The following is a 20632-nucleotide window of genomic DNA, read 5'->3' as shown; positions in this document are numbered from 1 at the left end:
ATGTTAATAAAAGTAAGCATGATAAAAGTTAAAGAAAAATAAATTAAATGATAAAGATTTAATTGAAAAAAAAGTTGAGTACTCAATAAAACAAGAAAAAATAATCAAAATTCAATAAAAAGTATCAAAACTTACGAGAGAGTTGAAACTTAATTAAGTGTATAAAATACATTTAATTAAAACTTAATTAAGTTTAAGGTCTCTAATAAATTGAGGCATTTTTAATTGAATTTGGATTAAATTTTCTTAGTATATTAACTTAAAAATTATATATATTTTTAATTGATCTCTATCGTTTACTTTTATGTTTAATTGAGTAACATGAGTGTAAATTTTGTATTTTGTCTTGTTTTTACATGTTAATAAATGTGAGGTCGTGTGATTAACATAAAAATGATATTATATCTAATGTAAAATGAAAATAATTTTTATTGTTTTTATTAAAAAACTTGTTAGATAATGAGCTAACTTGCTCCATGATAACTTTCACATAACTTACAATGACAAAGGGATATGGTCCTCGTTGCCACTTTTCATAGGACCTTATTTAGTTTGTTTTTATTTATTTTTAATGAAAACAATAAAATTTATTTATCGTTTTCATTAATTAAAATGATAAGGATTTAATTGAAAAATAAATATTATAAGTATTTAATAAATTACAAAAATTAATAAAGAATATATAAATTTATAAGAAAGTTAAACTTAATTAAACCTTAATTAATGACAAAAACATGACATGAGTAGGAATATCAATGGAACAGGACGAGTAAGGTACGGTAGTAGCTCTACCATACTCGTACTCATATATGTGTGAGTATCCGGTATGTGAGTACTCGCATATTTTGTTATAATCTACTAGTACCTGTGAGTATTTACAAAAAAATATTTAATATTTAGCAACATAGTTTAACCATAAATTTAAATAAAAATACAATGCATAATATTCATAAATTTCAAACAAAGTACAAAAAATCCATTTAAATAGTGTTGAATGATAGTTTACAAAGAAATGAAGATTTTTTAAAACCAATTGATAAAAAATAACCCATTCAAAATTAATGTGTTAATGTTTTAATCAAGTGTTTTTAATTTTTTAATTTAAATTAGAGTATAATGAGTATGTGTATCCACATGTACGGATACTATAATACCCATACTCGTCCTATTAATATGCAGGTATAAAAAATATTGTTACCCGTTACTCGCGGGTATCCATTTACAATATCTATCTCTTATCCGTTACGGATTTTATCTGCGAATACCCACGAGTATGTTGACATTCCTATACACTATATTTATTAATAAGATTTTTATTTATTTATATTTATTTTTATAGTAATAATTTTTATTAGTGCAATAAATTAACTTAATAATAAAGAAATATGAAAATGATAGAACGGAATACAGAGGAGAGATTGCAGTACCATCTTCAAACTTGACTTTTTTTATCGAAAAAGAATTTGAATCCGAACCCGGTCAATTTAGTTTTATCCATCAATTCTAGGATGAATGCGTGTCGATTTTCTGCGGGTGTAGGCTTATTCACACCCTTATGCATTTTTGTAAGAGAAAAAAGAAAACATAAAAGTAAGGTTGAACTGTGCTTCTAACCGCTTTTTGTTTTAAAAAAAACATTTTTTCTCTTTTGATTTTTTTTTTTAAATAATAAAAAACTTTTGAGAAAAACAAGATAGAGAGAGACGCACACTCTTTTCTATCAATTATGGGAAAATTTATAATGTTATTTGTTCTACAATTTAATGCAAGAATAATTTTGGCATATGGAACCAAATTTAATCTAAGCTATTAATGCTATGTAATTCTAACACATGTCTGACATGTTTAGAAGATAAGCAATTCAAAATGAAATTACACTTTAAAATGCAAATTTATTACTTTAATTTAAAAAGATAGAAGTCATACTTTTTACTAGGAAATTTGGAAGAAATATAGATTTTTTATGTTCATAAATCAGGATAGAAAAAGCTGTACTTTTGGAGTATCACTTGACCACGTAACTATTTTTATGTGAAACAATTTACACTTTGGAAACACGATTTTTCTTTTTCGTTTTCTCAAAAACATAAAATGATAGAATTTATTTCAAACTTTTTGGAATTTTTAAACTAACTTCATGGTTGAAGATAAACTGAAATTTAAGATGAAACTTACTAAATATTTAATTTAAAAGCAAAATAAATTCATTGGGTTGACAATGAATAATTGCTTTGTGGAAAGAAAGACCAAATGAAATGGCTTTAGCCTTTATAACATGTTTGAATGATAAACATTTAGATTCTTTACACATTTCACCATGTACGAAAAGAAAAGCAAGAATACACATAGGACTTCAAATTCAAAGACCTTTCTAAGGTATGTCCCACAATATTTATTTCATGCCATCTTTCTAGCTTGCAAGTTCTACTAATAATATCCTTCAATGTTGGGATTTAAATAACCTATAATGATGACATCTCATATTGGAATTTGTTAATGTTATTGTTTGCATTTCATGAATCACCCATGAAATATTATGAACCAATAATTCCATTGGAAGTCCAAGAAAGCAATATAACAATAATAATTGTAATAATAATAGAAATAATGAGTGAAGTCTATAGGGTGTTATGAAGAAAGTGAAATTGGATGAGAAGCCTGACAGACTTGTAAAGTTCGCCCTTGCGGTTGCGCAAACGAACCGCACGAATGCCTTGTCGGAGTTGAGAGACAGGTAAACATGTTTGTCCGCCAAAGTCACCGCTTCCAGAAAAATCACGTTCCACAACTTTGATGTATAGAAGAGCCAATTCAGGAACTCTCAATGGGAAACTGAACTCCTCGTTCCACACTGGTACCCAATCATCTTCAATTGTTCTTGTGTATTTCGTATCTCTATCAGCTGGAACACCATGAATACCAATCTGCACATACATATACCATTAATCTTCAATACCAATTTCAAATATTAATTTTGTTGATGAACTATATGTTGCCTGGATACGGATATGGGTACAAATAAAATACGAACATGGACATGGACACGAACACGAAGATACAATTAAATTGAAGAAATATAGGATGGACATATATACACATGTTAAGTTTGAAACTGTCAATTAACACATTGTCAACTAACACAAAAATAAATTTAATTTATCTATCTAATATTCAATATGCAAAAAATAGTGATAGTATAAGATTTGTTCTTTATTTTAATCATCAAAATCATGTTAAAGATACAAAAAATCTTTTAAATTTAACATAATATGTCCAACAAGTATAATACAAATGTCAATGTTCAATACATATCGGACACGAAACACACCATTTATGAGGAGTGTCGGAGCATCTTAGTTGATGAAAAGTATTACCTGTACACGGAAGTCAGGAGGAGAATAAAAGTCAAAATGCGTTGGGCTGAAATCTGAACGCCACCCATCACCCATGTATACCAAAACCTGCTTTGTCAAATTTAATAGGATAAAACCCATTTCAAAAACAACATAAGAAAAAACACAGATTTTTACTTCCTGCACCCCCAGTTTTATTCTTTACCTGAAGAGTTGTTTTGACTGGCCGAAGTGCTTTTGGATCAAAAATATCGTTGACATTCAATAATATGTTTGGTTTTTTAACGTAACCACAACCACCATTGGCTCTGAACATTCCTTCCATGTACCTAAGATAGTGTCCTCCTCCCTTAAACAAAACAAAACAATTTGCAACATAATCTCAAACCCTATTATTTCAGTTCATAATTCTAAGTAATGGAAAGTGGAAACCCACTTTCTTAACATTGTAATTACTGAAAATAGTTTAAATGTGAGTCAAAATTATATATTAAATAGAATAGACAAAGTTAAACACTCATAAAATAAAAGGCTCATGAACCCATTCTTTTAAGATTTTAGGTTAAAAGTGGTGTGAAATGATTTATATATATAAAATTAAGGTCATATATAATTAGAACCATAATCTTTAAATGTCTGTAATCCATATGAAAAATGTATAAACCTAACGGTAATTTATGTCACTGTAAAAAAAATATGATACATACATACGTATATACATACACAACAACAAGAATATACAAGAATATGAAGTGTACTACTTTCTATCTAATGCCATTTTGGACTTATCTCCTTTAAACCACGCCACAAACTTTTCCATTCTCAATTGTCAAATACTTTGTTTTTTTAAAATGTTTTAAAAAATGTTTTTTTTTTATTAAGGTTAAGAAAAATGAAAGTCTAACCTGCATATTAAACGCTACCATTTGAGCTCCATGCATCCATCCAATCATGGGATCGTAATTAGACGAATCGAGACGAGTTCCCTTTGGATATATTCTAAGCAAATTTCTTTGGGTGAATCTATATGATACAACAATATCAATAGTTGTATTAATGAATACTATGGTAAAAGAAAATACAGTTCTTTCAAAGATATAAGGTGTTATCATCAAAAATTCTCTTTAAGAGCGACAAATAAAACCTTTTATAGACTTATTTAGTTGAAAGTGGTTCACAAAACTTTTCTTAAAAAAAAGGACATGTATGATCTTAGGTTAAGAAGATGTTGAAGTTAATTTACCACCTTTAATACTATTTTTATGTTAAAAAGCGGTAAAAAAAAAACGGATAATTTCTGGTATGGGATCAATATTACAGTCATTTTCTACTTTATAGTATAAATGGTATAAACATAAGCCATATGTTTTGATTTCAGAAGGCTTTATAGAATTTATAGAATTACTATGAGGAGGTTTAATATGTTATAATAAAGTTAGGCAAGTGGTTCTTAAGTTATGTTTTCAATATAGGGAAGAACTTAGGAAACGTTTTATATTTTAATTCCACTTTCTATTATTTTAGTTCTTTGTACAGGAGGAGTTGCAAGAAAATTATTAAATAATTGGTATCTATTGTCATATTTTGGCCAACATTTCTTTTTGTTGCCTATTATCATGTTAGGCAACAATTATTGTTGCTTATTGTCATGTTTTAAGCTATGATTTAAAAAAAAGAAAATCCGTTACCTATAATATAGCTATGGCCACCTAGACTAGAACTGGATTTTTGTTGTCAATTTGTTGCTTAAAATTTAGACAAAGATTTTTTTGATTTTAGGCCTTGATTTTTCACCATTGCCTAAAATTATTTTTGTTGTAATGTAATTTAGAATAAAAAAATAATTAGTTATTATATCGACTAAGTTAGATAATAATTTATGGATGAAAAATTATTGATATTTAAAATAGTCTTTATTGTTAATAGGAATTTATAATTGATATGTGAATTAGAGTTTAAAAATTGATCTCTAACATTAATTATTAAAATTTTAATTATTTATACTATTATTAGTTTTTCATTTCAAAAAGAAAAAATTGTTCACCTGATAATGTCAGTTCCATGATTTTTGGCAATATCTTCAAGCTCTTGCTCGCTCAAGCTTAAGCGTCTGACTTGGTTATGATTAATTAGACAATTTTTTAACTTACCTTTAGGCTTCCCTGCACGAATAGAAATCAAATCCCTATATGCAGGAGTATCATCCTCATCATCTGAGTCATCTGAGTCATCCTAGCATCAACAATGCAACGTAAGAAATCTGATTACAACAAGATTATAACTACCACATATTTGATTCAATTTTTTGTTATTATATTTCATAATATAACATTATCTATATATTAACATCTATTATGACTTTTTTATACTTTTAAATTTGACAAATTCTTTTCTTAGCATAGCCTAAGCCAAAACTATTTATCATATTTAACTCCAATTTGTTTAAAAAATTTATTAAATAAATTCTCACCTTGTTATATTATGTTATATTTCATAATATAACATTATCTATATATTAACATCTATTATGGTTTTTTTATACTTTTAAATTTGACAAATTCTTTTCTTAGCATAGCCTAAGCCAAAACTATTTATCATATTTAACTCCAATTTGTTTAAAAAAATTTATTAAAAAATTTCTCACCTTGTAATTGACTCTAGATTTGTCATGATATTCCTCAAGCCTCTGTGGTGCTTCCTCTAGTGTCCTTTTGTCCTGACTTTCATAAGAGTCAGGTGGTTTAGTTGAGATCAGAATTTTTTTCTTCAATCTTTCTGGAGAAGGAAATTCCCTCATTTGGTGTGAATTTTCAGGATAAAATAACAAATCTCCAAATGTGTCAACGAGCATCTGTATTCAAATATGTTCAATTCCACTAAAAATGTTATTAGGTTTTCAAACCATGATAGTGAAGCCTAACCTATATTTGATGTAACATGAGTTAGAAGAACCTTTGCCACTTTGTCTTGAAGAGATGGTGTGATATGGTCTTCAAAAGTTATAACAACAGGATATGGAGAGGCCAAAAATGCATAGTCCTTAATGGCAATAAGGCAAGGTCTAAGTTTAACTGAGGAAGTAAGAGTCCTACACTTTTTAAAGAAAATCAATTAGTTTCATATATAACAACGTTAAAAGTTGCAAATGCACGTGAAACAAAGTCTAGACATATACATATATACATAGGTAGGACAAAAACATTTGGTTTAGTGAAGTTAATCAGTCTAAAGGAAGAAATTTGTTTACTATACTACTTTAGTTTTCTTGTGTTTTTGCTACAAAGGGAGTTGTCGGAGATTATTTGTCCAAATCACTATCAAAACATGCACTGAATAAATGTGTGAACATGTAAAGATATTTCAAATGTGTTAATGTAAATGTTTTTATGGTAAACAATATTTGTATGGTCGTGAGGTTTACTAAAATTGTTGACTCTCTACTTCCTATGGTTAGGTTAATGGTTTGATGGTCAATGTCAATGTAATTATAATTAAATTCTTATTTCAAAACATGTAATGCGTTGAAAAATTGAGAAAATTTACTAATATATAAGAAATATGACCTACAATAACTAAATTTTATAATTTTGAGTTAAAAATGTCTCATAGTCTCTTATATAATTAAATTCATATCTCAAAAGTGACAAATCTTCTTAGTCTACCTAGCAAAAAATTCTAACATCACACTCAAATTTCTCTTTATGTGTAAAAAAAAAAAATTAAATAATTTCAACCAACTTATTATTTTATAAATTTTTTATTTAAATTTGATTATGAAACATAATAATATTTATTAATAAATAGTTAATTAATTTTTTGTGTGAAACAAATTAACTTATTTTGTTAAATTTAAGTTTTTTTGTAAAAATATTAATTAATTCATTGATTATATATACTAATATTTTACTTCAAATGCGATATATATTAATTACATAACATTTAAATCGATAAGAATAAAAATTAAATAACTTTGAGAAATATAATATGCTTCATAAAATTGATTTTTATTATTTTTTCTTTTAAATATATTTTAAATTTGATTATTGGATTAAGTAAGGGTGATCATGGATTAAATTTTTAATGATCCAATCCATATCCATTTTAGATCTAAATAATTAGATCAAATTTTTGATCCAAATTCATTTTTTCAGCAAAACTAATTTGAATTTTTTTAAAATCCAGATCCAAATATTTGGATCAAGTTTAAATTTCAGAATCCATTTTTTATATAAAAAAAATTAAATGGATATAAAATGGATTTTCAATTGATTGAATTTAATACAATGGATATTAAATGGATTGCGTCAGAGCAAAACTGAATTGGATCAAGAAAATTGATTTTTTTGTCCACCCTAGGGTTAACATGATAATCACTTTGATAAAATTGACCTTTTCATGCAAATTTTTTATTTTATTTTTAGTGCATGCAATCAATTTACTCTGACATATTTAGAAAACTATGTCTTACTCCCATTTGTCATACTCAATCAAAGTCTGTGTTGTTAGGTCTCCCTAAGTACTAATATTAAAATACTACAAAAAGCTTGATACAAATAGTTGTAACATTACATTGGAGTGCTTTCACCAATTCCAATATATTCATATGATATATACATTATTAGAGGGTGATCCATAAGTCAATATTCTAAAAACAACAATGCACTTCTACAAAGACAATAAACATGTTCTTTGCATTGGATCCGTTATGAGGTAGTCATTGTAATTGAGAAGACTCTTTATGATTAATTCTTAGAAAGACATATCTTTGCATATTAAACCTTCTTCGAAATTGAGTTTTTTGTGCACAAGATTCTTGAAAAAATAATCACTAAATAATTGATCATGACCTTGCTCACAATTTCAATGTACCACCTTTCTTCTTGGTTTGTCACTATCAATATTGTTGACTTGTTGGTACTTAAGTATCAACCTAGCCACCATTTTGATTAATTTTATTTGAGTTCTTTTTTGTGTATAAATAGATGTTTCCAAAATTCATTGTATGGAAAATGGAATTGAAAGAATAATATTGTGAAATGTTACATGAAGATGCGGATAATTTTATAAAGACTATTTTTTATGATGGTTAGTTTTATAATGAATAATTTTTGCAACAACTATTACATTTAAATGCATCTACGTTTCTACCTAATATAGTCAAAATATTTTTCATGGTCTTGACATTGCTTCTCAGGTATGTTAGACATGTCTTTTATGGGGATATCATATTCCTAACACATTTTTTTATAACTTCTTTAACTCATAAATTCATCAAATTTGATGTTTTCCCCTTCTTTGTACTTTTTATGCATGATAGGCATATCATTTTAGGACCTTTTTTGTTTTATAGGTGAGAGATGATGGTGAAGATGTGCCACATTCATCAACTTCAATTGATGTCTATAGGTTAGAAGATGATGTATATATACAATTGAAGAATAAACCTTGGATCTTTTTAAAGAATTATCCACAAATGTTGAGGGTCATTTTGGCTTATCTCTCAACAATAACCAAACATTTTCAAGTCTAATGTTTTTTTCCTATGGGCTTTTCCAACAACTAATACATTAACTGGCCATAAAACTCCAATGACTAACACATTTAAGTTTATTCAAATTGAACAAAAGTTTCCTATAAACTTAAATGGCTCTTCTATATTTATCCAAGTTTTTCACGTGCACTAACTCCTTTTCCACTCATTGATTGGTCACTATCTGACCATGTGAAATTACCTTTGCTTCCCATAGCAACATAGATCATGGCAACCGCTACAACAACAACTTTTGTAGACCCTACTACCACCATCGACCACTGCAATTTCAACCCTTTTTTTACATGTTTCTTATTCCTTATAGTAATTGTCCTTACACTCCCTACACATCCTTCTTACCACAACACCATCGTTTTTGTTTCTATTTCCACACATTTAATTCTCCATCACCTTCTTCTGTCACGGTTGTTGCTCCCACAACTTGATGAGACCAACTTAGATTTTTTCTTAGCAATAATCTTCTCCATTTCTCTTCTCTAGATCTTATTCTCCATGCTGATACTTGTCACTCTTTCTTGAAGCACACAATTAAGCTTCACATGTGATGAATCTCCTCCTCTTGTATCACTTTCACCAACATTCTTGATTGCCTCACTTGTTACTCCTCGAGCTTCACTCACACTCTTTTCATGTGTTGCATGATGAAACAATCGATTCTTGATATCATATCGTGCTATATAGCCTTGTCACGTCCATTTCCAAGACTATCACCCTCATCGCAATAACCTCAGTCGCCTTTGTCGCCTCACGCAATTACACGACCTCTATTTGCATCTTCTTGTTCTTCTTACTATTCACCACATCATCGCTTAGTAAACTATTGAGTTCCGTCGTCAACCTCTTGATCTCCTCCTTCCTCTCAACATTCTCGTTCACTAATTCATCGCACTCGCTTTGCAACATCACAATCTTCGTCGTCGATTCCTCACCAGACTGATCATCTATGCCACAGTTGGCAACATCATTATCCGCCATAGATGATTTGATGAACGATCAATAAATCGAATAATCTAAGCTATCTAGATGCCCCACCGAGCTATGCAAGTTGTCTAGATGTCCCATCGATATATCTGAGTTGCATGGATGTCTTGCCAAGTTGTTTAGTTGCATGTGCTCAACACCTAAGCTTCATGTCTTCGTCAACAAAACATCTTTCTTTTCAACATCTTTTGTGAGAAGGTTGGTCGTCTTTTCCCTCTTGTTTTCAGATTGACAATCTCTTGCCTTGCGCTCGACCTTACCGTAATTGAAACATTGGTTCGAGTAGTACTGCTTTGCAAAATGACCATATTTGCCACAGTTAAAGCGCTTAAGATTTGAGTTGCATGACTAACCTCCTCTCCACGCTAATTTTCTCGGTTAGATTGCTCTTTTTCTTCATCTTGACCAGGACTTTCACCCCTTGGCCATTACTTTTACCTTATAGGTCTTGCCCTCTACCTTGAGTGTTCCGGACCTTCTCATCTTTACTTGATGCCTTTATTTGGAGTACTTGATCAAATGGCTTCGCCTTCTTCTTCTTTTTTCATTGCTCACTGACGAGCTCTTCAACTGAGATCGTTGACAAGTCCTTGGACTCCTCAATTGTGCACACCACATTCTCAAAGTCACCGGTCAACAACCTTAACATTTTCTCCACAACTCAGGTAGCGGGCAGTGTTTCTCCATTTTTGTTGAGCTGGTTCACCATGGTTTCTTCCCGAGTTATGTACTTGGACACTCCTTCAGTCTCCTTCATCTACATGCACTCCAGCTCGCCCCTGAGTGTTTGAAGTCGAGCATGCTCCACTCTGTTATCCCCTTTATACGCTTTCTCTAGAATGTATCATGCTTCTTTTGAAGATTTTGCACTTTCAATTTCTTCAAAGTTCGTCTCATCAAGAACTTGGTACAATATGTACAAAGTTGTCTTGCCCTTTGTGTGTGTTACTTTCAACACATTATTTCTAGGCATCGGTAAAACTAGCAATGCTTTCTGGTTCTACAAAACCATCCTCAACCACTTCCCAATTATCTTGGACACCAAGAAGAACCTTTATTTAGAGCAACCAATTGTTATAGTTTATAGTTTTTGTCAACTTGAGTAGGGTCTTACTGTTTGTAAGATTGACTATCTTACTCAAACTTATCAAAGAACATTATTCAGACACTCAAACTCTCCGACTTGGATGACAATTTGTAGTCAACAAATTTATTTTGTGAAAATCTAATTCACTTCTATTGTTCTTGTGATCCTTTCAATCAATAATATAATTTATAAACTCATTTGATTTTTTTTCTTCGAGCGTTACTAACTACTAAGTGTAACATACTAATGACCATTAACAACAAAACTCTTGACCACTTTTAAAAACAGACAAAATCCGATGGCTAACACATTTATGTTTATTCCAACCCAATAATTTTGACCCTCCGAAATTATTGATGAAGATCTATCACTATTAGTTTAATTGCTGTTGCATGCTTTTTGGATCTCTCCAAGTATTAAATTAATGATTGATCTTCTCCGATAAATGGGTCTTTCTATACATTCAAGCATATTTGAATTATGATCATTTTCGTTGGACTGAGAATGCCACATCAGGTTTTCATTTGAGATAAATTTTCACTACTGCTATGAAATTGATACTATCAAATTCGATTGGTGATTCTGCTTCGTTGGAGGCAAATAATGGAGGATCAATGTTAGATGAAAGAAATATTATAGAGATGTTTGAAAATTTTCATGTTTCATGCTTTGATAAGTTCTTCTTCATTTGTGTTCATCTATATATGTGTTTGTTCCTTCGTATTCTTCATTAATAATGAAATAGAATAGTACCTTTGTTTGAAGCAACCCCAAACCATTGTACTACATTTTGTAAGCATATATTCAGAGATATCCTCTTAAAGTCTCACTCTCACTACTACAGGGAAACACAAGTTATGACATAAAAATTTATATATAATTTATAGAGTTAAGCTATCACAATATGCTTAATGATTAAAAATACTTTTGTTTTGTTTAGCATTTTATATCTTCTATTTAAATTTAAATTTGTACATATCATGGTTATTTTACTTATGTAATATACTATTAATGATATTTACTTTGCAGTTTTTTTTTATAAACTATTCATGTATATATACTATAACAAATAAAAATAAGTTTATTTTTTGAATAAATAAATGTAGCATAGTCATGCCTCACATCTATTGATTAATGTTTTAAAATTAATCTAGCATCAACTATGTGAAATGCGAATATCAGAGCGTTTACTTTATTTAATTTCGCATATTTTTCATATTAACAAATGACTATAAATCACCACTATTTAACACCAGCCGCTAATAAATAAATACCAAACATAAAAAGAAAAGTAAATTGAGCTTTTTCATATATTTGAAGCTTTCTTGTAAGGTTTCTCATAATTTTTAAAAAAATTATTTTAAATTCGTGTATAAACTAATTTAAACTTACAATGTTTTTTTTTAAATTTTTTTTAGAAGTATTTATGGAAAACTCGCCTAAACAAATTTATAAGATTAACCTAACACTAAAATCGTTTTTAGTGTTGAGTGTTTTAAGTTAACACAAGCTTTTTATTGACACTATTAAGGTGTTTATTTTATAATACTAATATGTTTTCTCTTTAAGATTTTCATTAACTATATTTATATGTGAGCATCTAATTATAAAAAAACTATCAACATTTGTCTACTTCATGATTTGAACATATCTACTTCATCTACTTGTGTACATGTTAATTTGTTATGACAGAAAAATTAAGCAGATATATCCACCAATTATACTACTGAAAACTATGTAAATTCGTACCCTCCATGATGAACTAACACATCGTCTCCTCTGGAATTTGGCCATAAATCTAGCTCAATTACTCTCACTCCTTTCTTCAATGCGTTTATTATCGCAGAAGTACTGCTAGCACTGCTAACTTGATTTCCAGTTAAGTATGAGTTGTGGCCTGTGTATAAGAAATAATGAGCCAAAGGAGCAGTCATGTCATGATACACCTGCAGATCAAAAATACACCACAATATCAGAAAGCTTCAAATTATAAATTGTTAGAATAAACAACAAATATTGCTACGATAGGTAGGTTTGAGATGACTCTGATATCGTATTGAGATTTGCATATCCTTATATGTTGTAAATCTGATCTTATTTTTAGTTGATGTAAAAATTTTTCTGTCAGTGATGAAACAAATGTATATTACCTCTGCAAGGGGGCCATTAAGGTCACTCAAGAGATAACGGAAGAAGGCATCAATATGAAAGCCTCTCCTTTGAAATATGTTGAGATGTTTGAGACTGTCAAAAATGGTTTGAGCATGTGTGGTGACACCTTCATTTTCTCCTTGAAATTCAACTAAGAAATCGCACATATCATCCATGGTCATGATGCCATCATGTGAATACTCTTCAAAAACAGTGTTGATTTCGTCAGGGGGTACAACGACTTTGAGCCTAAACATTCTCCTGAAACAGAAACACACTTTGAAGTGCTGTTTAGAGGTTCTATGAGAAGGGTGTCTAGTTGTGGAAGCCATTGTTGTTTTGGATAATGTCAAATGAGAGGGAGACACACAGAGATTAATGGACAGAAAAGAGAAAGGTGTATCAGCTTTTGAAAATCACTGGGAATGGCTTGGAGTCTAAGTTTGAATTTATACTCATACAATGTTCATAAGGAACATGTACAAAACACTTTAAATAGATTGTTTTTGTTAACTTTATCTCTGTAAAGAAGAAAGAGATTGCTTTATTTTATGCTTTGTGCTTTCTTTTACTATACATTTTCAATAATAAAACATCTCTCGTAGCTCTCAATAGACTTATCAAACGTTAGGAATATTCACAGGGATGTGTGGGTAAAGATATCTATTACATAAATCAAAATGATGTAGTGAGAAGTAGCATTTTTTCTGGAACATCGAATAACTGATTTTTAATGATCAAATATTAAATTAAGTTATTCTTAAAAAAAGTTAATAAAAAAGTGGATTCAATCAAAAAAATATAATTTAAATTTAACCTAATATTATAAAATCAGGTTTGAATCCCCCATAACAATATAATTAGACCTCCGATATATAACCTCGTTTCAAGTTAGGATTACACAAAAATGAGAGATTAATTAAAGCTATGAATGATTCCACTGTGATTAACATAATAAATCTAACAAAAATATTCACTAAAACATATTATAATACATTAACTTTAAATCTAATTTGATCTTGTAAAATATAAGTTGAAAAAGTAAAATTTTTCATTCAATTATATAGTACTATGCAATCATAATTTATAATTAACTCTCCTTGATGTGATATGTAAAATATTCTCATTTTGATCTTATATTTTTTAAATAGAGATGATGCGATCTATTTTCTATTGGTATCACCCTTGATGGATATTGGAAACAAACCCAAAAGAGATAACGTTCATGTGTTTATCTATGATGATGTAATAGATAAAAATGAATATCTAGGATATGTGATCTTAGATTTGAAGTAGGTGATGTTGTGGAATTGTGTTTGTCGGAGAAAAAAGAGTTGGAGAGGGAGAAGATGGTTTTGGACTTACACGTGATCACATTCTAATGATGTTAACGTTGATCTCACGGGAGATATCACGTTGTCTCTATTTGATAAAAAACAAATATAATAACTCAATTGAGTAAAAAAAAATATAGAGACCTCATTGATTCTAAGGCTTAAATATAGGAATCAAATTACTAATTAAATCTTCCAAAAGTTGTTAATGTCAATTTACTATAAGAGACTACATTAACTCAATTTAACAAAAATTGGAACTTGAAACAGAAAAAAATATAGAACAAATGAAAAACTTATATATATGGAACAAATTACTGATTAGGGATTAATAAAATAAATACATTAGTATTAGTAGTACTATTAATGTTACTATTATTTTATAACTTTGGCCAGTTTGAATTGGATTCAGTTTTACGTTTAATATATCCAACTCATCATCCAATTCTTGAAGACCGAGTTGGGTTGAATTTTATCCCATATTAAAAAAAATTAACCCAGTTTATTTAAATTGTACTGGATCACATTGAATTGTGAGAATATTCCACCCTCTAAATATTCCTAACATGTTGTGTATCTATGTATGCATTATAAATATAATCTTATAATTCGAATATTTATCTATCTATTTATTATGAAACACGTAATGTACTTTTGACTTACACCAAAATCACTTACAATACCTTTAAATTATAAAACTTCATTCATCGCTTATGTGGTTGCCATATACTCTGTTAGTGTAGTTGACAATGCAATATTGTAAAGTTACATGCGAATTAATAACACAACACCTAAGAATGAAAACATAACCTTAAGGACCTCTTATTATTGTGAGCACTAGTAAAATCTGAATCACAAAATTCCATACACTAAACTTATGTTTGTTTAATCCTTCGTTTGTACAAAAACTCATTGAACTCTTTACTGCAAAATTTCAATCCTCTATTTGTTTTGAGTCATTTTACCTTTTGCTCGATCCGCTTTTCCACTATAAATTTGTGCTACTTAACCTTGATGAGAATGTCACTCTTTTGTTTCAAGACAAATTCAAAACTGTGCATGAGTAAATCACTGACAAAACTTAACATATATCTTCCTTTCCTTTGTTCTTCCTCTTATCATTAGATCTTCATCTAATTTAATATAATATGCAGTTTATCTTACTTTGTTTCTTTTTTTTTTTTTCTTTGATAGGTAACTCTCAAATTTTCTGATAACATATCATAATTAAATATACATTTTCTAGAATATATTTTAGAATTGAGATAATTTATCTGGTAATTAGATTGATATTAATTGTAAGTTTTTTTTAATTAGTTCCTAAAGAAATAAGTAAGTTTTGGTTTAGACGTTTTCAATATAAAATTTATTATCCTTTTTGTTTTCCAAAATTAAAAAATGTTACTTTTGTTACCTTATATTGGTTATATTTGTTTGAAATGAAAAGTTAAATGATCATTCAAAGTAAGATAAACTGCATATTAAATTAAATTTGTAAAATATAATTGAAAAATAGCTCCTTAAACTTATACAGTACATATTATTTATTTGCACATTATTTTAAAATAATTATACATATATATCAAGCTTTAACGTATCATTTTTTTATACATAAAACAAACTTATTAATAATAATAATAAAATGATAATTAAATATGTTTTTCGTGTTTAAATTATTTTAAAAAATTTGTCAAATTATATGTCATTATACTTTATAAAAACCATTTAAAATATTTTTCTTCATGAGTCAAACGAAATTCCACAATAACTATAATATAATCTACCAATTGTTTTGCTAATGAATTCTTACATACCCTAATTATCTGTTGACCTAATTCAGAATACAATTTTCTTCCTGCATGAAATAACTCTTTCACATTTATGGATATAATTAATAAATATTTAAATTATTTCAAAATTCAAAAATATATTTTAGATTATACATTGCAATGAAATTTATTATTTATTTATTATTTTAATCATAATTAAATTTTAAAATTCAAATAATTCATAATTATTATATTTAACATTAATGACCAATTTGTCTATTTGAACAATTTATTCATATTCAATTTTTAAAATTTAAATATAATTAATACAAACAAATAACATTAATGATCAGCTTGTCAAGTTGGATGTTGTAATTGAAATTGGGTCCATCCTTCACCATACAAATCATATAGTTCATAATTTTAAAAAACTTATCCAGCTTCATTTTTTTTTCTTTTCAAATTAAATTAAAGTAGTAACTTATGAGGTGAATATAATGGTGTTAAAAATGATAATAAAGATTTTAAATTATCATGAATTTTTTTTTTATAAATGCCTCATATTTTAATAATATAAATTAATTATAAATATGACCATTAAATCATAAACTTTATAAACTACATACTAATAATAATGCTATAAATCAAACTTTGAGAGAAAAATATATAAACCATCCTAAATCAACAATTTAATCATATAAACAAATATGAATTTTAGCTTAATATGTAAAATAGTATATAGACATATATTTTAGTTAACTATTTTAACTTTTTTTATTGAAAATAATATATTCTAAATATTTCAAGATATAAATTAAGATAAAAGTTTTATATTTTTTTACTTTTTTAAAAAACTCAAATAAAGAATATATTAAAATTATAATTTTCTCTACTAAAATTAAAATTAAAATTTTTTCAATTCTATAACTTAGACTGAAATATAACTTAGACTGAAATTTAAGTTCTCAATAAATAATTAAAGCATCTACACCTTTTAGTTAAGTACATATGGAGCTTTAAATAAAATTGAGAGAAGTGAAGCAAAGGCTATTTCTATTTCTTGCTATTTCTTTGTAATAGGTTAACTGATTAATTTGAAAAGCACACGTCTCTTTAGGAACGAAAATATATAATTTTTGTCATCAAAACATATTTTGTTTAATTACTAATTACAACTCATAAAACCCAACCTTAACCAAAAGAATATTAACTAAGTCAAAAATCAACCGCGGAGATACAAAATAATTTGCACCTTCACACTTCAACTTTTCACCTAAATGCAAAAATGAAAAGTGTTTGGTGAAATGCCTAAATGACAACTTAGTTTTCATCAAGTGTTTGATGAAATGCTTGAATGAGCTAAACTATTATTTATGCAATGGAAAAGACTTAGACAAGTTTACATATGTAGAATTAAGTAAAATAAATGGTTAAACTGCACTAAAAACTCCAAATGCTCAAAATCATATGTCAAACTAAACTAGACAACAAATGCACCGAAACTAATTTTGACAGCTTTTTAGAAAATGAATTTTATGCAGTTTTTTGGGTCTAGATGCAATGATAAGGGTTTGGACATGTTTCTATATACATGAACATGGATATGAAATGCCTAAACATGATCAGATGTGCTGGAATCACAAAATCACCAATCAAATCACACTTGGCTGCACTAGTAAAAAAATATTTTTAATAGGAAAATGCTAAAATCAATATAAAAATGATGATGGAATGCTATAATATGATGAATGAACCTGTAAAGCTATCAAGAAACATGAATGAAAGATTTTCCAGACCTTAAATCATCTTAAAATGGATCCTAAATGCAAAACATACAAGTGTTTGATGAAATGCCTCAGAAAACATAGTTTTTACCAAGTGTTTGATGAAATGTTTGAATGAACTAAACTATTATTTATGCAATGAAAAAGACATAGACAAGTTTATATATGTGGAACCAAGTAAAATGTATGGTTAAACTACACTAAAACCTCCAAATGCTCAAAATCATATGTCAAACTAAACTAAACAGCAAATGCACTAAAATTGGTTTTGACAGCTTTATAGAAAATGAATTTCATGCATATTTTTGGGTCTAGATGAAATGATAAGGGTCTGGACATGTTTCTATATACATGGGCATGGAAATGGAAGTTCTAAACATGATCAAATGTGCTGGAATCACAAAATCACCCATCAAACCAAACTTGGTAGCACTGGTCAAAACATAGTTTTAATAGGAAAATTCTCAAATCAATATGCAAATGATGATGCAATGCTATAATGTGATGAATGAACATGTAAAGCTATCAGGAAAAATGAATGAAAGATGTTCTAGACCTTAAATCGTCCTAAAATGGCTCCTAAATGCAAAATAGAAAAGTGTTTAATGAAGTGCGTTAGTGAAAACTTAGTTTTGACTAAGTGTTTGATGAAATGCTTGAATGAGATAAACTATTATTTTTGCAAATCAAAAGACACAGACAAGTTTATATATGTACAAATAAGTAAAATGAATGTTTAAACTACACTAAAAACTGCAAATGCTCAAAATCATATGTCAAACTAAACTAGACAGCAAATGCACCAAAACTGGTTTTGACAACTTTTTAAAAAATGAATTTCAGGCCGATTTTTGGGTCTAGATGCAATGCTAAGGGTCTGGACCTGTTTCTATATACATGATCATGGAAATGGAAGGTCTAAACATGATGGTTGGAATCACAAAATCAACCATCAAGCCAAACTTGGTAGCACTAGACAAGATAGAGTTTTAATAGGAAAATTCTCAAATCAATATACAAATGATGATGAAATGCTATAATATGATAAATTCACCTGTAAACCTATCGAGAAAACTGAATGAAAGATTTTCCAGACCTTAAATCGTCCTAAAATGGCCCCTAAATGCAAAAATGAAAAGTGTTTGATGAAATGCTTAAGTGAAAACTTAGTTTTGACCAATTGTTTCATGAAATTCTTGAATGAGATAAACTATTATTTATGCAATGGAAAAAACTTAGACAAGTTTACATATGTAAAAATAAGTAAAATGAATGGTTAAACTGCAATAAAAACTCCAAATGCTCAAAATCATATGTCAAACTCAACAAGATAACAAATGCACCAAAACTAGTTTTGACAACTTTTTAGAAAGTGAATTCATGCAGATTTATGGGTCTAGATGCAATGATAAGGGTCTGGACATGTTTCTATATACATTAGCATTTAAATGGTATGCCTAAACATGATAAAATGTGCTTGAATCACAAAATCACCCATCAAACCAAACCTGGTAGCACTAGTCAAAACAGAGTTTTGACAGCATGTTAAAACTGGTTCAGATTTCATGTTCAGTTTCTTTGTTATGGATGAACTGCTATTTTAGCATTTGAACAAGTATATTATGATGCAAATGAAATGTAGAAACAAAGAAAAGAACAAAATATGTAAGAAATTAGAAAATGGCCAAATGAACCTAAATGATGAAAGCTAATTTCTATCAATGGTTGAATTGGTTAACATAAAGATGAAAAATGTTTCTTGTGCACTGTAAATATTAGGAACAATTCTTAATATGCTAAGGTATGCAGTGTGGATGATATGTCCAGAAAACACCAAAACTAAAAATCACTCATTAAAGCAACTTGGTAACAAGAAAAAGTATGTTAGTTTCATGCAGAATTTAGTAAAATGGGCTTGAAATGCATTTGTGCATAAATGCATGATTTCATCATCTAAACATGAGTAATATGATGCTAATGGACTACCAAAAGGATTAATAGCACAAACACACTCCATCTTTTAATGGAAGTTCTCTTAACTTAAGGAACTAATCTTTCCACATCTGTTTTTCTTAAGTTTGCTAAGGATATCCAAATCCAAATTTTAGTATTAAGTGTAGCTTACTCAATATATAAATTAATTCTTCATCGAATTTACCAAAAGGATTAAAGCAACTTGGCAGCAAGAAAAATTATGCTATTTCATGCATAATTTAGTAAAATGGGTGTGAACATGAATTTGTGTATCAATGCATGGTTTTATCATCTAACCATAAGTCATAAGATGTTAATGGACTACCAAAACATAGAATTTACCAAAAGGATTAATAACACAAACTCACTCCATCTTCTAATGGAAGTTCTCTTAACTTAAGGAACTTATCTTTTCACTTATGTTTTTCTTAAGGTTGCTAAAAAAGTCCAAATGAAAATTTTAGTATTACGTATAGCTTACTCAATCCTTCATATTTTGTTTGTTAGTTTGATCATTTTATACTTCCTATTTATATGAGTTTGCTTTCATGTAAATTTATTCAAAGCATCACACTCTACACTCTCTGCATTCTACACTCTGCATTCTGCATTCTGCTTTCAATATTCTACATTCTACTAAGCCCAACT

At 28.5% G+C, this 20632-nt stretch overlaps 1 protein-coding gene across 1 annotated transcript; it reads right to left on the bottom strand.

Moving 5' to 3' along the window:
* Positions 1-2277: 2277 nt before the first annotated feature.
* LOC114193964 (phosphoinositide phospholipase C 2-like) lies at positions 2278-13537 on the bottom strand. Its single transcript, XM_028083975.1, has 9 exons — positions 13123-13537; positions 12722-12918; positions 6306-6441; positions 5998-6204; positions 5398-5585; positions 4259-4376; positions 3559-3702; positions 3375-3461; positions 2278-2924 (listed from the first exon to the last, which is right to left on the bottom strand). Exons 1-9 carry the CDS (start codon positions 13453-13455, stop codon positions 2619-2621), a joined length of 1716 nt encoding a protein of 571 aa, XP_027939776.1. The 5' UTR covers positions 13456-13537; the 3' UTR covers positions 2278-2618.
* Between the last annotated feature and the right edge of the window lie 7095 nt (positions 13538-20632).

Source organism: Vigna unguiculata, chromosome 8 (genome assembly GCF_004118075.2).
Source record: "Vigna unguiculata cultivar IT97K-499-35 chromosome 8, ASM411807v1, whole genome shotgun sequence".
NCBI lineage: Eukaryota > Viridiplantae > Streptophyta > Magnoliopsida > Fabales > Fabaceae > Vigna > Vigna unguiculata.
Note: the sequence above shows the minus strand (reverse complement) of the source record. Positions and strands in the feature narration are given on the sequence as shown.

Bases quoted from the DNA above. Each gene is read 5' to 3' on its own strand.
- LOC114193964 (XM_028083975.1), bottom strand. From the start codon at position 13,455: ATGGCTTCCACAACTAGACACCCTTCTCATAGAACCTCTAAACAGCAC. The intron at 12,919-13,122 runs GTAATATACATT...TTTGATCTGCAG, and splicing joins TTAATGGCCCCCTTGCAGAG to GTGTATCATGACATGACTGC. The intron at 5,586-5,997 runs GTGAGAAATTTT...TGTTGATGCTAG, and splicing joins AATCTAGAGTCAATTACAAG to GATGACTCAGATGACTCAGA.